Source organism: Solanum verrucosum, unplaced genomic scaffold (genome assembly GCF_900185275.1).
Source record: "Solanum verrucosum unplaced genomic scaffold, falcon-dt-bn FXZP01000079.1, whole genome shotgun sequence".
Classification (NCBI taxonomy): domain Eukaryota; kingdom Viridiplantae; phylum Streptophyta; class Magnoliopsida; order Solanales; family Solanaceae; genus Solanum; species Solanum verrucosum.
In genome coordinates, this window is record NW_026020368.1 from 846,005 (window position 1) to 865,313 (window position 19,309).

Consider the following 19,309-nt stretch of genomic DNA (forward strand, 5'->3'; position numbering starts at 1 on the left):
AATTTCACTAGGTGGTGCTTCAAGCATATGAGAATAAAATTTACTTGTACAACCTCTATCGAAACAATTTTTTTTCTTACTAACACTACTATCTCCGGAATACAAATTTTTAACATTTCTACCTACTTTTTTTAAACGTATCCATTATGCAAATTAAAATGAAAAAAAATTATAAATACAAAAATAATATAATTAAATATTATAAAATTAATACACGTAAATTAAAGCTATAAAGGGAACAAATTTACCAAATTGTCGGAGATAAAGAAAGAAGCATAAATTTGATGTAATATCGAACACTTGAAACTAGAAAACTTCAACTTGATATTATTATTGCAAAATATAATATTAGATTGCTATCACATTAAGAGAGAACTAAGAAATTGAGAGAGAATTAGAAAATTGTTGTAGGAAAAATAATGAAATGTAAGAATAAGTATTTTCAAAAATGTTTTTTGGGGTGAGTCCTGAGTGAGTCTCGGGGTGGGGCATACCAAAAATGCTTCGGGGCGCAAACTGAAGACGTAGATCCATAAGACATAATACCTAGAATTTGGGGGCGTAAGCTCCAAACGTGAAAATGTAAGCCTAGGTGTAAAAGCATACGCCCTGGGATTTTTTTTTAAATTGTTTTTGAACCTTTTTTTCTATAAATCATATTTTTTATTATTGGAGTAATGATATTTCTCAAATAGTAATTGTAATACTTTTTTTCTTCATTATTGGTTGTTAATACTTTTCTCAAATAAAATCATAATATTTTTTTCTATATATTATAGGTTTTTTATTAAAATTTATTTGTAAAATAATTGAAAGTTTTACTCATGCTTATTTTTCTTAGTAATAAAATAATAAAATTGAATATATATGAGACTACGCCCCGTAGATCCATAAGACTTACACTCAGTATCTCGGGCTTACATCTCGTCCCGTATGACATAAAATGTCTCGACTCATATCCCCCGCCTTTTAAAACACTGGTAAGAAGTATTTATAGATAAAAATTGTAGGATATTTTTTTTTTTAAAAAAAATAAAATTGAATTTTGGGCCACCTTTCATGAAGTTGCCGTTGGGCCGATGGCCACTTTATGAAAAGTTCCCCAACGGTCAATATTTTTTTAAAAAAACATTCGCTTACCGGACCGGTAAACCGATGGACCACCTACCGGTCCCTTACCAGGCCGGTCCTATTGAGCTGAGGCCAAAAATCACCGGACCGACCAAGTACAATTACTATGTGTGCCGGTTTTAATGGGCCAAAAACCAACCACCGACCCAGTTGAAAGCTTTAATATTAGATATAAAATGACTTTTTCTCATGATATGCTAAAAGTGATAAATAAAATATAAAAGGTATTCCTTTTTAGTATATATTCCCTCTAGTCCCAATTAAGTAAAGTATTGGGGTATGTCACACCCTTTAATAAAAATATTTAAGAACATAAGTCAAATGTTATTTTCCACTATTACCCTTTTGATTATTTCCAAACTATTCTCCTAGAAATGTAAAGTAAATAAGAAGTTCATTAAATGAAAGGCAAATTTGAAAAGAAAAATAAAGGTCCCATAATTTTTTTGAACTTTGAGTAATTCACTTATTTCAAACTATTGAAAAAGGTCCAACAACTCACTTAACACAAACTAGAGAAAACATATTGGACAAATACAAATAAATGGAAAGATTATTTATTGGATGATATTTAGAGTGAAATAGTAAAGGTAGAGCTACTTGTGAAATTCCATGACCCAAAAATTAGAAACACAACACATAAAGTTAATTCCATTAAATCCAGCTTCAGTTGCGAGGGATCGAAATTTGTGTTGCGAACGCTCTTTGCCTCCCGGAGTTTGAGCTAACATTATCAAATCAAATTGTGAAATAACCACAGAGCTATGGATATGATCAGGTTTCACTGGTAGAATGGCCTCAACAACTATCACTTTCCCATTTTCTGCCGGTGTAGCTTTATAGCAGTTCTTCAGTAACTTCACGCACTGACTATCACTCCAGTTATGAAGAATCCACTTACATTTATATATACATCATTAATAAAAATTGTCAATAATTTAAAGGAACAACAAATTATTATTTTCATACTAGTAATTTTAATTAATTTAAGGTACGTACCTTCATAAAAATAGCATCTCCTTGTGGAACATTTTCAAACATATCTCCTCCAATGTGTTCCACCCCTGGAATAATTAGTTTTTTAAAAAATGAATAATTGTTCTATATCATTTTAGCCTATTCTCTAACAAAAATAAGAAAGGTACCTTCATAGAATGGGGCATGTTGAACAACATGAGGTAAATCAAAATTAGTGCCCTTAATAGTTGGGTATTTAGATGTAATCATGTTGAGGTTTATTCCAAGACCACCTCCCACGTCAATCAAAGTCTTGATGTTTTCAAAACCCTTGTAGGTGTCAAGTATATTTTTCATCACCAAAGTTGTATGACTAATCATTGCCTTGTTGAAAACATCACTTAATTCGGGATCCGTCTTTTGATATTCAAATAAATTTACACCATGTATCCTCTCAAATGAAAATCCTCCTTCAAGAACTGTATCCTTTAATCCAAACCTGTGATTTTAATTTAAATTAGATAGAAATGAGTGAGAGATGATCTAAAGTCTAATTTAATTTGCTTTTGAACTTTGCAAATAATGGGCTAAATTTATCAATTAGTAATTTATCGTTATAAGTCCACTTTGGTAATAACAGGTACAAATAATAAAATTAATTTATAAAAATATATTTCGACAACTTTATTAATTTATAAAAATATAAGTCCACTTTTTTTTTTTTATAAAAAAGGAGGACTGTTTGTTATAAGGGAGAAAGTGAGAGGAGAGATGCTCTTAAGCAAAATAGGTAGATGAAAGATATATTTAGATTTTCTGAAATAGTCTAGGGCCGTTTATGGTCCTTATTTGAATATTTTATAAGGAAAGTTTCAAATATGTGCAATAAAGTAATTAGTTTGTTATAAATATAGTGAAATTTTATTGGACAAATTACTTAAATACACAATATTACTTTACCTATTCTCAATATTTCCCTACTCTTTTACTAAAATACAAAAATCCCTTATTTTCCCCCAATTCAACTTAATCGGATACTTTATTAGTTTAAGTATCCGCCCGTTATTAATTAAAGTATTCGCGCTGCTATATTATGCATCCTCCCGTTAATTTAAGTATCCGCCCGTTATTAATTAAAGTATCCGTGCCAACAACTTAATAATTTAAGTATCCGCCCTTTATTAATTAAAGTATCCGCGCTGCTATATTATGTATCCGAAAGACACTAAAAAAGGGATTTTTGGTAATTAATGAAAGAGTAGGGATAGGAAGTAATTTCTTTCTTATACTATGTGATTTGCCTAATTTTTACAATTTTATTTACATAAAAAATAACCAGCAATTTAGAAAGTACACATTGACTATACAATATAGTTTACCTATACATGAAATATACACACTGAATATACATTATGATACACTCAAAAAACTTAATATAGCTTAACTATACATGAAATGTACACGCACTATATATGAAATATATATTGACTATTCAATCTCGATCAATTCAAAATCACCTCTAAACAATTCCATATTTTAAATATGAAGTTCTCTCGTTATTTTGAATCTTTCAATATATAATTAGCTCGAAACAATTTATATTTACGATATGTCGAATTTTAAAGGATAAGCAACAAAGAAAGAGGGAGTAGAGGAAGAAGGAGGAGGAGGTCGGTCATGTCTGCGTTGATCATATTTTATGAAAAAAATGTGTATGATTGAATGACAATTTTTAGTAATAGGTGACTTCTTTTTTCTTCTTAAAATATGATTGACACACTCATTACAAACTAATGATTAACATGATTATTTTACTATATTATTTCTAAAGTTAGTGCAAATTTTTTGTTTTGTCTTCGAAATATTGACAGTCTTTTACACCTCTCGACTTGCCTAATTAAATTTAGATATACCTTCGATCAACAACATGACATAGAAAATGGTCTCAAACTCTTGTATGAGTATCAAACTCTTAATAAATAGCCGAAAGAAGTGTTGAAAATACCCCTAAATTTAGCGAAAATTTAGAATGTATTTCACTCATGTTGCAAGATCCGGACTGTATTTAAGTTTAGTTAGTAAAGTAAATGGGTGTTTTTATGATTATCAAAAATTCAGAGATAAAACTAATAATTCGTGCCGAATTTAGAGGTGTTTTCGATACTTCTCTAGAATAAATATATAATAAGGTGTAAGAGAGAACAATTACCAGGTGTTAATGACTACTTTATGTTGAAGCAAAGCCAATAGTGTCCCCAAAGATGCACCATCTTCATTATCACTAACAAACATCTTTCCCACTGGTGACAGACCATAGATTCTAACATTATTATTATTAATGGAGCAAGTGAGCAAAGAATAAGTAGCCAACACATAAAGCATTCTGTCTAACATATTGGCTGCATCAATAGGGTTGTTGCAAGGCATTTTAGAAACAATTTGAGAAGAAGAAAGTTGAGTATCATTAGCTTTGGCTAAGATCTCAAATACATCCAATTCAATTGTTGAATGCAACACAAAGGGAAGTACTGATGATGACAATAATTGCATTGCATGTATAAAATTGCCCTCTTTTTCTGAGCCAATACTAATTGGTAGTTGATTGTTTGCCATGCCTTAAATCAATTAGCTCAACACTTTCTCAATATAATTTCCTCTTAATTAGTGCTCTTTCAACCCTCACACTCATATATAACATGAGTGTTTTGATAGTGGATTGACTTATTTGACGCATTTCAACTTTCAAAGCCAAAATAGATTTGAGTAATTTTGTAGTGTTAGGTAAAATAAAAAAGTGATTTTAAGTATATATTTTTAAGCGAGAAAATAGTCAAATATTTCTTTAATTTATTATTAAATTTTTAATTACACACTTATTCTTAATGAAAGTCATATTACCCCTATGACTATTTTAAAGTGAAGTTATTTGCTCCTTCAATGATGAGGTGGCAAAGAAGGTACAGTTCACTAAGTAAATTCCCATCTTCAAATTATATACGTTTCTCTAATTTGAAAATTTATTGATAGCTCAAAATCAAAATTGAAAGTCAAAAGGATCAAATTTTATTGTCGTTAATGGAGAAGAGTTTGTTGGGTAATAGAGATGGAGAAGAATTCATTAATGAAATTATTGTGTAACAGACTCATTAATGGAGAAGACCTATTTATTTGAAATGTTGCAAGCATTAGTCAAATTTCTCATGTTAACATTATTGAGATACAAGAAGATGTAAGGGACTGTTAAAGTTAGTTACAAGTAGGAAAGATAGTTTAGTCCTTTCACTGTATGGTAGTTACAACAACTTGAAAAGTTGATTAGTTAGAAGTTATTTACAGAAATATGAATATGTATATATATCCTAAAGATCATGTATCTAGTCATATTTTCATTCTCAATACAATGAATTTTCTTCTCTCTTAGTTCTCTCTTTTCATGTTCAAACTTTTCTCAATTTACGTACATGGTATCAGAGCAGGGCCCGTCTCACCCAATGTTGGGGCCTCCAAAAACAAAATTGCCCACGCACCAGATGCTAAGCACTAGGTGTGAGGTGGGGTGTTAAAGAATAACAAAAGTCCCACATTGGTGGTTAATGAGATGGGTATACTCCTTATAAGGCTTGGGCAATCCTTCTCCCTTTGAGCAAGCTTTTGGGGTGTGAGTTAGACCTAAGACCTAATTTAACATGATATATTGCAGATTTTATAATCTTATTTAGAATCTATAGTCTACGTAACTGCTACTGCATTATTACTAGCCATTTCTTTTTTTTTTTTTTGGTTTTCCACTCGGTGTCCAGAGTCTATATTAGAGCTTCGATTAAATTCGCATCGAGCGTTGTGGGGTTTATTTGAGGGTGACGCTCCCAACAAAATATTTTCCATACCAAGGGCTCGAACCCGAAACCTCTGGTTTAGAGTGAAACACTCCCACCAGTGCACCACAACCCACGTTGGTTATTACTAGTCATTCTAATGTCTATAATATAATTATACTAATTATTAAAAAGAAATTTGGGCATGAGAAATAATGCCAGATATAACTTTGTCACTTTTAACAACCAATAATAAAATGATATTTAATTACCTAATTATGTCATTGGTGGAATAATTAACAAATCAACTAACACAAATAATTTGAAGTGTTTGTCGTGAAATAATTTAAGATAATATTATTAAATACGTACACAATCGAAAAGATAGATCTTCCTGTAGATGATTTATTATTAGAGTATTTAATTTAAATTATAGAATATAATTCAATTAATTGACTTACGTGAAAAGGAAATCCCACCCACCCCAACGCGTAGTTCATTAGGATTAAGACACGTGTAAAAAATGAGGGGTCCGTTAGTGAGAGGGGCATGTGTGTACCTATAATTGGACGGCAGGGGCTTATGTGGACGCAAAGTATAACGGAGGGCATAGATGTACCATTTATTAAAGTTCGAGGGTAAATCGGTCCTTTTTCCCTTAATATAATACCGGTTGAATATCATATGAAACTATACCTTTATTGTTCAAGAAGGGTTGCTTCTATTTTTATTATTACGGATATGAATTCTTATGAGCTAATGTTCCTAATGATAATGAAATCAATTTTGAACATAAAGATGAAGACATGTAATAGACCAGAAGCAAAATTGACTGACAATTCTCTTATATCTCTTCACAGAGTAATAGTTCTAACACAAACTGAGAGTTGTTTAATTTGATTTACATGTTGTTTAACATGTTCATGCTGCAAGTTAGAATAGAGATTAAGTTATTCAATATATATCGCTTCTCGGAATAGTTAAATCAAATACATTAAGAACGTGGACATAGTTTGACAGACTTTGGGAAGTTAAAGATTTCTCAACGATATTTGATCTATATGCTCTTTATCCTGTTTACAACATTACAAGTAAAATTAAAGAATTTAATGTATTATTTAGAATTGTAAAATCGAAGACATTCAAAAACGAGAACGAAGTGAGGCAAACTTAAAACCAGATTAAGTTAACAATTAAACTACAAATTCAATAAGATAGTGATCTAATTGGGATGGCAGTTTTCTTAGTATATAAACAAGTTGACAACGGGCGTCAACCACAACATGAGTAAAATCTTTTACTTTTTCCTCTCGAATTCCCAATTGTAATTCCCTTATATCCCTCCAGCGTCCCAAAATCCCCCTTTCCGATCTTCCCACATATTTCCTCCGCCGCGATACCGAACGCCACCTCCACATTCTTTGCCGTTCTAGCAGAAACTTCCATGAACAAACACTCATTCTTCTTCGCGAATTCCTCGCCTTCCTCTTTACTAACAGCCCTAGTTTCTTCGTCGAGATCGCACTTGTTCCCCACCACCATTACTGTCAATTTCTCATCGCCGTGTTTTTGTAAATCCTCGAGCCAATTCGAGAGCTGCTGGAAAGTATGCCTCTTAGTCACATCGTAAACTAGCAAAGCCCCAACAGCGCCTCTGTAAAAACATCTCGTGAGTGATCGGAACTTTTCCTGTCCCGCCGTGTCCCATATTTGCAGCTTAATTTGCTTCCGGTCGACGGTGATCGTTCTGGATCCGAATTCAGCTCCGATTGTGACCTCGTAAACCGGTTTGAACCGCGCCGATGTCAATTGGTAAAGCAGGCAAGTTTTTCCAACTCCAGTTTCTCCCACAATTATGAATTTGAACATGTAATTGTACGACATTGTAAAAAGAAATTAAAATTATTGAATGATTAAAAGATTATTGGTTGATAAATTTATAGAGAGAGGATTAATCCCAAGTTTAATCGGAGTGTTATTACTAATTTTATGTGCATTAGTTTCCTAATCCTAATGCACCAGGGATTAGGAAAATTTTAAAGTGATCAAGCTTGTTAATGTCCATTCTTGAAATATGGCGGGATCACTTTTTCTAATTAAAAAAAAGGCGGGAGTACTAATAATGTCTAATTTGAACTCAGTTAATTGGTGCTTGTGATTCGCGGAGAAAGGGAAGCCTACAAATATCTGCTTTTGAGTCGTCATTTAAAGTTCAATACATCCTCAAAAAGAATGTTTATATATATGTAGATCCGAATAATATACACCAACATGATCTGGAGATAATTAATCAAAGTGATCATTCGGTCATTTTTATTACTTAAAATAGCTCAATTATTGCTTTATTACTGAATATAGCCATGTAACTTTATTTTCCTCTGTTTTTTCTTCATCATCTTCCTCTGTTTAAATGAGAATTTGCCATGCATAATTTTCTTTCTCTTGATGTTATTCTCCCAACAAAACCAAGAGAAATTAATGAAATACCGATCATTTTATTTAGAAGTAATAAAATGAACAAGTCAAATGGAAGTCCAAATTCTACCAAAGAAGAAATTGAAAGCTCAAATTTAAAATTTGACTGACCGCAAAAGCGAATTGTTTTGAGTGAATAATATATCAAAAAAATTGAAACAAGCAACTTATATATAACTTGAGTTATTTAGAGGAAGATTTGATTTGATGTTTATTGAAATCTACCGTTGAAGAACTTTTGAAGCTCAAATTTTAGAAGTGTAGAAGAGCATTTGATAATTGAATTATTACTTTAGAGAAACAAAGTAACAGAAAATCAGTACAATAATATGAATGGATGACATTTAGAGTCAAGTAGTAGAGGTAAAGCTACTTGTAGAATTCCATGACCCAAAAATTACAAACACAACAAATTAAGTTAATTTCTTTGAATCCAGCTTCAATTGCGAGTGCTCGAAACTCATGTTCAGAACGCTCTTTGCCTCCAGGAGAAGTAGCCAACATGATCATATCAAATTGTGAAACGCTAATCACAGAGCTATGATTAGGTTTTACTGGTAGAATGGCCTCAACAACTATTACTTTCCCATTTTCTGTTGGTGTAGCTTTATAGCAGCTCTTCAATAACTTCACGCACTGACTATCACTCCAGTCATGAAGAATCCACTTCCATCAATATTAATAAACACAAAATGTCAATATTTTGAAGAAACAACGAATCGTTATAAATAATTATTTTTTCTACTAAACCTTTTTAATATGAATTTTTAATTAATTTGAGGTATGTGCATGCATACCTTCATAAATATAACATCTCCTTTTGGAACACTTTCAAACATATCTCCTCCGACGTGTTCCACCCCTGTAATAATTGATTTTTTTAAAATGAAGTATAAAATTTGGAACACTTCTAAACATATCCGTACCAAATTAAAACTAGACAAACAAATTAATACAAAAATAAGTATCAATAAATTAAAAGAAAAATGGGAAAATGGCATGATATAGCCCTCAATTTTGTTATTTAGAGCTGATATACTCCTCGTTATGAAAATGATTCATATATACTCTTACTGTTATACAAATGACTCACATATACCCTTTTTCCTTTTGTGGAAGTTAAAAATATAATCCATATGGAAAGATTTGATCCTCCTTACACGTACTTTTTTTTTTACTTTTTTGTTTCAACTTTGCTAGAAGGATCATATATACCCCTACATGATTATTTTTTTAAAAATTTAAGTAAACTTTCACAAGATGAAGGGTATATATGAGCTTCTTTTGTAACGGTAGAGTATATATGAGTCATATGTATAACGATAAAGGTATATATGAGCCAATTTCATAACAAGAGGTATATCAACTCTAAATGACAACGTTAACAGTATATCGGCCCTTTTAAAAAAAATATAAGAATGAAAAGGTACCGTTATAGGTAGGGGCATGTTGGACAACATGAGGCACATCAAAATTAGTGCCCTTAATAGTTGGGTATTTAGTTGTAATCATCTTGAGGTTGGATCCAAGACCACCTCCCACATCAACCAAAGTCTTGATGTTCTCAAAGCCCTTGTATTTGTCTAGTATATTTTTCATCATTAGAGTTGTATGATTAAACATTGCCTTGTTAAAAACATCATTATAAATGTGATCCGTCTTAAAATATTCAAATGTATTTACACCATGAATCCTTTCAAATGGAACTCCTCCTTCAAGAACTGCATCTTTTAATCCAAACTTATGATTTCAAAAAATAGATAGAAAGGAGTTAGATATGATCTAATTTGCTTTTTTGCACTTTGTGAATAATTTGAATTTTATCATTTACTTATTGTCGCTATAAGTCCATCAAGGCAAAATTGAGCCACTTTGGTTACGACAAGTAGAATTTTGCTTGCAGAAATTTTTAGATTCTTGTCAACAACAGAAAACAGTTCTTGCTTCCATTTAAAAGTAGTTTTACTGATTTACCAAATGCTTTATTTGTTTTTTTTTTTTTTTTCTCAAAATAAGTGTTTTTTTACCTTTCAACAACAATATCAAACAGTACTGTTATTCTCTTGAACACGATGACAAATTAAAATCAAACAAATAAGTTGAAACGATGGAAGTATAGTATAAGAGAAAACAATTACCAGGTGTTAATGACTACTTTCTGTTGAAGCAAATCCAAGAGAGGCATCAAAGATGCACTATCTTCATTATCACTAACAAACATCTTTCCCACTGGTGAAAGACCATAGAGTCTAACATTATTATTATTATTAATGGAGCAAGTGAGCAAAGAATAAGTAGCCAACACATAAAGCATTCTGTCTAACATATTGGCTGCATCAATAGGGTTGTTGCAAGGCATTTTGGAAACAATTTGAGAAGAAGAAAGTTGAGTATCATTAGCTTTGGCTAAGATCTCAAATACATCCAATTCAATTGTTGAATGCAACACAAAGGGAAGTACTGATGATGACAATAATTGCATTGCATGTATAAAATTGCCCTCTTTTTCTGAGCCAATACTAATTGGTAGTTGATTGTTTGCCATGCCTTAAATCAATTAGCTCAACACTTTCTCAATTTCCTCTAGTACTGCTCTTGCCTTTATAAATTCAGAGTGTTCTATCAATCCTCACACTCATATATAAGTACAAATAATAGGGTCACAGTCAGGGGTCAACATGAGGTGGAATTTGGAGTGACAAATGAGCGGGTCAAGAAATACTATCTCTGGAGCCCTCGGTTTAGGGATATCTTTCACCGTAGACAGACATGGTTCAACGTGCTACCTACACTTCCTCTTCTAGAACAATGACAGTCTAGTCTGGTTCCCCCTAATGAAAGTGCCACAGCTCCTTCTATCACAACCCGAGTTGATATGAGTCGATCGAAAACGAGCTAAATAAAATGGATAAAGTACTTGACCCAAGTCATATTTTAAATGAGTAAAAATGAGTTACCCAAAGGATACTATACGTAAATATAGGTACTCATATTACAGTAGGTATCTTGTTAAACGCTTTAAAACAAAATCTTTTTGTAGTTTTTTTTATCACCCCACCCCACCCCCACCAGCCCATTTACTATTTGTCTTTCTTTTACCCATTTGACTATCCACTTTTAAATGGGTAATATGAGTATTATTCGTTTTTTATCCATTTTAAATGTGTAGGGTATCCAACTTATTTAAAATTGATAAATATGAATGGAGACCCATATAAATCACTCATTCTGCCATTCTTAGGTGGAACTATCAATCCTCACGCAGTCACACTCCTTAAATTTGTGATACTCTCGTTAAAAACTAGTACAAATATCATCTAACAAATGGTGCATATTCATCTTTTTGTTAATAAATTTATATTTATTGAATTTTAAGAAAATTCTAAAGCTGTTTTTAAATTCGAATAAAGGACAAGGGCTAGGATATAGCTGGAGAAAATAGCCAAATGAACCCGTAGTTATTGAAAAATTATGGAACTCTATAAAACGTGTTACATTCTAGTTGGGACTCTATAGGATGTATTTGATTTCAGTTAAGGTTCTTGGAGGCTACTCAATCTTAAACTCTGGTTTATGTCTATATAAAAAGTAATATATTCTCTCAAGAGACATCTTGAATATTTCATAAATTTATGAAATATTCATAACGATATCAAACTAGATCATCCTAATTCGAGAAATATGTCAACCCTTGCATATGGAGAAACCTAGAAGAATTAAGGGAGGAAAAATTGTACCTGCTCTATTTATCAATAAAATATTCATGCTTTTTCATATTTTTTTGTGATTGTTATTTATTTTATATCGCTTTAAAATTTTTTGCAAGCAAATTGTCTCGCCCAGTGAAACCAAATATGTCCTTCATCTCTTCTCTCATAAATCAAATCTGCAAATATGAAGTCACAATAAATTTTATAAGTTGATTAATCATTCACTTTATAATATTTCTATCACTTTATAAATTTTAGGCAGAATGACCTGGAAGACCATTATACTTGACTCTGTTTGTCAGTTGGACCCTTATACTCATGACTTTATCAATTTAACCCTTAAACTCACTAAAACGCAATACTTTAAACCCCTTTCTTATTCTATGTGTGTGAGTGTAACACAACCGCTTACACATGAAATTCCACGTCATTTTGTAGAATTCCATGTCATTTTAATTGTCACATAAGAAATTAAAAGCTAAAAATAAAAAAATAAGTTTGCACATTAAAATTTTCAGTATCATGTTCTTCATATTTGCTCATAATTGAGCACTAAATTCATGTCAAATTGGTTTAATTCTTTCTATTTGACATGGATTTTTTTTACACTAAAAGCTTACCAACACAAACCCAATAATTTTTCTTCATAATTTTGAATTAATTTCATAAATTCACAAAACCCATTTGTTATTCTTCAAGCTTCTTCATAAAGTTTTTCAACTTTTCAGTATACATCATTACTATTCAAGATTTCAAAATTATCTAAACTTCAATCTTTCACAAACAAGATTCGAAAACCTAGATTTTAGTAGTGTGTAAATCGACCAAGATTCATATAGAAGAATTTTGAATTTTAAAATTAAAGAAACTAAAATGGTTGAGAAAAGAGATTTGGCTAGGTGGGGTGAGGGGTGGGGGGCGGGTGTTAAGAAGAAGAAGGGGGTGGGGTAGGGTGGGGTGGTGGGTGGTTTCAAGGAAGAAGGACAGCGTGGGGGTGGGGGGTTGAAGGAAGAAGAAAGTTACAGGCGAGGGAGTGGGATGGGAGAGGGGATTGATGGGTTGACTTTTTCTCCTTTTAAATTTAAATTATTTTTTTATAATTTTTAATATAAAAAATATATAGTCACTCATTTTAAGGCGTGTGCAGTCAAATATTTTCCCATCACAGCAATATTAGTGTCACATAAGTTAGGTCAATGGTCAAATGTGTTTAAAATATTGTGTTTTAGTAAGTTTAAGGATTCATTTGACAAAGTCGTGAGTATAAGAGTTCAACGGACAAATAGATTCAAATATAAGGGTCTCTCAGGTTATTCCGCCTAAATTTTAAAAAGGTGATATAAAAGTCTGAAAAAAGAAAAACCTTTTAAGTAATTATGGAGGACCTAAAGACTGACACCACCACTATTGTTTTATTTTATTTTATTTTAAAAAGAAGTAAAAAATATATAAGATAATCATTTATTACTCCATTTAATTTATCAACAGACATCTCTTGGTACTTTCAAAAGGGAAAAATTAAAACAATTATTTCTACTTCACAAAGAGAGAAGAGAAAATTGAAGGAAAGGTATTCTTTAAGTTTTGAATTAGTTATTGGTGACTATATTGACCAACAAAAGGTCAAACATACTTAAACACTAAATTAAGTTAATTGTGGACTCAATTAACATTTTCAAAACTTATAATCTTTTTAAAAATACAAAACAATCCCCCTACTAAATAAACAAAATTTCCACTCCCTTCCCCTCTATCAAATCTCACGTTTCTCTTCACTCTACTGCAGAAAGCTTTCATACTTCCCAAAAATTAAAAATTGCTTTGATTGGAACAATCAATTTCTCCGGCAACTTTCAACTTCCGACGGCTGTACTTTGAACTTTCGACTCTTCTATTCTAACTATCCAAAGGAACAACAATTTGCAGGTAAAGCTTTATTTTTTTGAAAAAAATTAGGGCTTTTTAGGTTTTTTTTTAAATAGCTTTACAATTTGCATATACTCTTCCCTCAAGAGCTGCCTAGGTTTTGTGCGATTCATGTTGAGACAATGAAGCTTTTGCTTGTTTATGCTTTAGGAAGTGGACCAACTGATTGTTCTAGGAAGAGCAAATCAACTAACCCCACCTTATGCTTTAGGACAGTTTTTTGCAAGATTTGATTTTTATTTGTTTTTTTTGTTTTTTTTTGTTTTTTGGGGTACTTGGAGAGGATTAATGGGGTTAGTTGATAATTTAGGTGAGATGGGGAAGAAAAGAGGTTTGCCCAATTGGGTTCCTAATGGGTGGAAGGTGGAGGTTAGAACACTTAAGAAAGGAAAGAAAGAAAATGTCCCTGCTTTCTTGTTCATTCCTCTTTTCTTAATCTTACATTTGTTTTTGTTGTATTTTGCTTTTGTGATGATAAAGATTGATTATTTTTGTTCTATTCATTTCTGATCTTCCATTGCAACTGCTATTTTTGGCTTAATTTATACTAATATGATACAAAATCATAACTTTGTTTCCCATAACTATTTACCTGATTGTGTAACTAAGGGCTACTACTTTGTGTCTTCCTCTTGTTTGATAAATTAGCAAGCTTGATGTCATGCTTCATTTGTATGGACAAACCAGACAAAGTAATTGAACTTAGTAATAAATACTTTGTTGAAAAGCATGCAAGTTGATCTAAACATCACTATTAGAAAAAAAAGAAAAAAAGGGCAAGTTTTGGGAGTTAGTCTTCTTGCTCTAAACAAGGTTTTAATTGAAGAGATGCTAGTTTGCTTTTATGGCTGAAGTAAGCAATATAAGGTTTTAATTCAAGTTGATCAGCATGCACTTTTTTGTTGAACCTTGTAATGCCTAGACAATATAAGTATATGAAATGTCCTAGTTCTGGTAAAAAGTTGATCTTATATTTATCTTTTGAAATTAACTACATTAGGGTCTCCCCTGTTGCAATAGATGGCCTATTTGTTACAACAAATGAGTTATTTGTTGCAACAAGTGGATTATCTATAGAATATTATATTATATTGAATTTATTAAATTTATTGCTATCTTTTTTTAATGATGCATAATTGATTGTAAATTTTTTCATATTTTCTATTCGTAGAAAAATGGTTTCCAAAAAAAAAACAAATGAATCAGTCTCTGATAAATCAAGTAAAGTAGCTAAAGTACAAACACCATTGGAAGAACTTGTTGTACAGAAACAAAATGAAAATATGAAAATTGTAGAGGAGGTAGATAAAAATAAAATGAAGAAGAAAAGGAAATAAATGATGAAGATGGAGATGATGAAGAAACTGAAAATGATAAAGAAGATAAGGAGGAAGGTGAAAAAGAAAGTGAGGAAGGAGATGAAGAGGATGGAGATGAAAATGAAAGTGATGAAGGAGATGATACTGAAAGTGAGGAAGGAGATGAAGAGGATGGAGATGAAAATGAAAGTGATGAAGGAGATGATACTGAAAGTGAGGAAGGAGATGAAGATGTTGTCAAAATTTTTAATATTGACAAGTTTCAGGTAGAGATGCCTATAGATGACGCTACAAATTTGACAGGTGATTTTGTTGTAAAATCAGCCATGAGTGCCAAATTTGATGCTTTTAGAACGATATTGATAAATGAAAAGTTGGAGGATTTCTTTAAGTCTAGCTGTTTTGGATACTTTCTTGATCTGCCGGAGGCTAACAATGCACGTTTTCAAATGAGCATGGTGTATGATCTTCTCAAGCGCAGGATCAAGTATAAGGGAGCTGATGATGATGCTTTGGAGAATAAGAACAAGAAAATGGATAAGATTTGAATAAACTACTGTGGCATGCCAGTTTGTTTTGGCATGAAAGAATTTGCCATAGTGACTGGACTGAGATGTCATCCTCCTTCTGAACCTCTTCCTAAAGTTGCACGCTTAAGAAAGCCAAGAGAAAAAAACATATCTAAATCAGTCAAGATTGGCAAGAAAGGTAAAAAGCCAGTCAAGACAGTCAACACCTAAACCAACAAAGGCAAAGAAAAACTAAATAATGAAAATGAGTTGTTGGTTATTATTGGACTTAGTTATAAAGCCAAAGATTTGATAGAAGATCTCCAAAGAAAAAAGGTTTTGAAGAAGCACAAAGAGCGATTGTGCTTAGTTTGGTTTGTGCATGCCATTTTATGGGCTAAATACATCAACAATGTCATAGATCTTAGTTTGTTTGTGCTTGCTCAAGATTTGGATGCATTCAACAATTACCCATGGGGTAATAATAGTTATTTCTTGGCTGTCGAGTATTTGATGTCAAAGTTATCACCGAAGACTAACAATTTATATGGCTTTCCTTGGGCTTTCATGGTAAACTTCACCTCTAATTTTAGTGTTTTATTTATCTGTGTTATTGAATAATTATTTTAAATGTTTACTTTCATCATCTTTATATTTTTAGGATTGGGCATTTGAAGCAATACCTTACCTCAGAACGCAATTCAATGATTACTCGAAAGAAATTTCTCAGCCAATGATTCTTAGGTGGTTGTCTGCCAAGAACAACCCAAAAAAAATTTCTGTTGATCTCTTCGATCCTCCTCATGATATAGTAAGTCTTCTATAGAATAATATTTATTTAAATTAACTGATTAACTGTTTTGCTTTCGTTTAGTTTTCTTCCAATATATGACTCATCTATAATCATCTATTGCAATAGATGAGTCATCTGTTGGAAGAAAACATAAGAGTTTGCTACTGTTTTGATTTTGCCCAACAAATGACTGATCTATTGCAATAGATGTCTCATTTGTTGGATGAAAACTTTGTCATTTGTTGTTGTTTTATTTAGGTTCAACAGATGACCTATTTGTTGCAACAAATAGGTCATCTGTTGGACAAAATTTAAGTCTTTTTTTGCTGTCTCGATTTCGTCCAACACCTTACTTATTTGTTGCAACAGATAGGTCATATATTGGATAAAATCTCAAACATTTTTTACTATTTTGCTTTCGTCCAACAACTTATCGATCTGTTACAATAGATGAGTCATCTATTGAACGAAATCTCAATAGCTTGCTGCTGCTTTGCTTATTTGCAACAGATGACCTATCTGCTGCAACATATGAGTTATCTGTTAAAAGAAAAAAAGATCATTTGCTACTATTTTGTTTTCTTCCAATAGATGGCCCATCTGTTGCAACATATGGGCCATCTGTTAGAAATAAAATATATAGGTAAATATTACAATAAATATTTGATCTATTATAACTTATAGATTAGTTTTAATATAAGCTATTTTTGTTTATAGATTGTACATCAATGGCTTGTTCCCACAGAGCAAGAGTTGTAAATGTCATTCTTTTTAATTTTAGAAATTATTGACACCAAATCAGACCCTATAGTGGATCTAATAAAAAAATAATTGACTGGAGCAACAACGATCAGAAGGGAAGCACCTATTGTTTCTGGTGACGCTTATGATGTTGCATTAGATGTTGATGTTGATGTTGATGTTAATATTGGTGTTGATATTGGTGCTAAAAGTGGTGGTGAGCATGTTGATGATGTTGGTGGTATATATGGTAGATTCACCCCTTTCAGAGGACATACTATATCTTTTGCTCCTTCTTCTAGCTCATGTTCCGCATGTAAATGTAAAGAATACAAGAACAAAGAGGCTCATTTAATATCTACTGGTGAAGATGTGAAAAAGTCTCTTGATGCTCTTACTAGTGCTGTTAAGGAATTGATATCTAAGAGATATCTTATTCCATCAAGAAAAATTTCGGAGCCATTCACACCATTGAAGATTAAGAGGAGAAGAAAAAATCAATTTCCAAGATATTATCAAATATGAAAAAAAGACAACAAATTGCAACTACTCCCCTTTCTTGCAATGTTGAGTCATCTTCAGGAGCCATAGAAGAGCAGCAGAAGTTGTAGAGGATATGAATTGCTGAAATCATATTTTGTAAGGTGAAGAACCTGACATTTTGTAATTGCTGATGACAATATTTTATATTTAATAGATGTTCAGTTATTTTATCATGAATTATATTTTGTAAGCTGGAAAATTTTATATGAATTGTAATTCATGAACACTTAAACATATTTAGTTAATCATATTTTGTAATTGCCGATGAGAAGATTTTATATTATATAGATGTTCAGTTATTTTATCATGAATTCTATTTTATTCTTAGATTTGTAAAAAGTTAAATTATACTATTGAAACATATGTTGCAACAGGTTATAATATGTTGTAGCTCATTTATTGCAACTGATGAATCATCCATTGCAACAAATGAACATATATGCTTCATTATTTTTAACGGATGAATCATCTATTGCAACAGATAATACTTATTAGACATTTATTGTAACAGATTTCAATATTTGTTGCAACAAATGATCATATTTATTTGATTATTTTCAACAGATGTGTTATTTATTGCAACAGATAGGTTATCTATTGTAATTGAACTTATAATTGAACTTCATTTATCACTAATTATGGGTTAAAGAAGCATTTTATATCAAAATAATCAATTGATCACTTTATTTAAGATGAATACAATTAGCTAATCATGTAATTAATCTATAATGCATTGAGATTATAATTAAACTTATAACTGAAATGTAATTATAATTAAATAACTTTATTTATCACTAATTATGGGTTAAAAAAGCATTTCATATCAAAATAATCAATCGATCATGTAATTACTCTATAATGTAATTGAACTTATTAATTAAAAGATAACTATAATTAAAAAACTTTATTTATCACAAATTATGGGCTAATGAAGCATTTCATATCAAAATAATATAGAGTCGATTGAAAATGATCAAACATATATGCTCATCTGTTGCAACTGATGCTCATATGTTGCAACCGATGAGTATATATATTTGATTATTTTCATTGGATAAGTCATCTATTGCAACAGATAATACATATTAAATATTTGTTGTAACTGATTCCTATAATTGTTGCAACAGATAATCATATTTATTTGATTATTTTCAATAGATGACTTATCCAATGAAAATGATCAAGCAATATATTTGATTATTTTCAATAGATGAATTATCTATTGCAATAAATAATGCATCTAATGCAAAATATGCAAAGTTTGTTGCAACGAATGAGCATAATTAATATATTATATATTATAAGTATGAACATACAAAATTAACCAAAATGAATTATAATTATCAAATTCATAACTAAGTACAAAATAGCTATTTCACTATTACAATAA

The 19,309-nt window shown here is 31.2% G+C and overlaps 3 protein-coding genes across 3 annotated transcripts; all 3 read right to left on the bottom strand.

The window, feature by feature from the left end:
- Nucleotides 1–1,572: 1,572 nt before the first annotated feature.
- LOC125838083 (caffeic acid 3-O-methyltransferase 1-like) lies at nucleotides 1,573–4,701 on the bottom strand. The gene is made up of 4 exons (XM_049517138.1): nucleotides 4,298–4,701; nucleotides 2,277–2,587; nucleotides 2,131–2,195; nucleotides 1,573–2,027 (listed from the first exon to the last, which is right to left on the bottom strand). Exons 1-4 carry the CDS (start codon nucleotides 4,699–4,701, stop codon nucleotides 1,728–1,730), a joined length of 1,080 nt encoding a protein of 359 aa, XP_049373095.1. The 3' UTR covers nucleotides 1,573–1,727.
- A 2,474-nt stretch (nucleotides 4,702–7,175) lies between these two features.
- LOC125837969 (ras-related protein RABB1c-like) lies at nucleotides 7,176–7,787 on the bottom strand. Its single transcript, XM_049517037.1, has one exon. The coding sequence runs from the start codon at nucleotides 7,785–7,787 to the stop codon at nucleotides 7,176–7,178; it is 612 nt and encodes a 203-aa protein (XP_049372994.1).
- Nucleotides 7,788–8,747: 960 nt separating this feature from the next.
- On the bottom strand, nucleotides 8,748–10,935 carry LOC125838084 (caffeic acid 3-O-methyltransferase-like). The gene is made up of 4 exons (XM_049517140.1): nucleotides 10,517–10,935; nucleotides 9,809–10,119; nucleotides 9,176–9,240; nucleotides 8,748–9,044 (listed from the first exon to the last, which is right to left on the bottom strand). The coding sequence occupies exons 1-4, from the start codon at nucleotides 10,921–10,923 to the stop codon at nucleotides 8,748–8,750; spliced, it is 1,080 nt and encodes a 359-aa protein (XP_049373097.1). The 5' UTR covers nucleotides 10,924–10,935.
- Nucleotides 10,936–19,309: the final 8,374 nt, after the last annotated feature.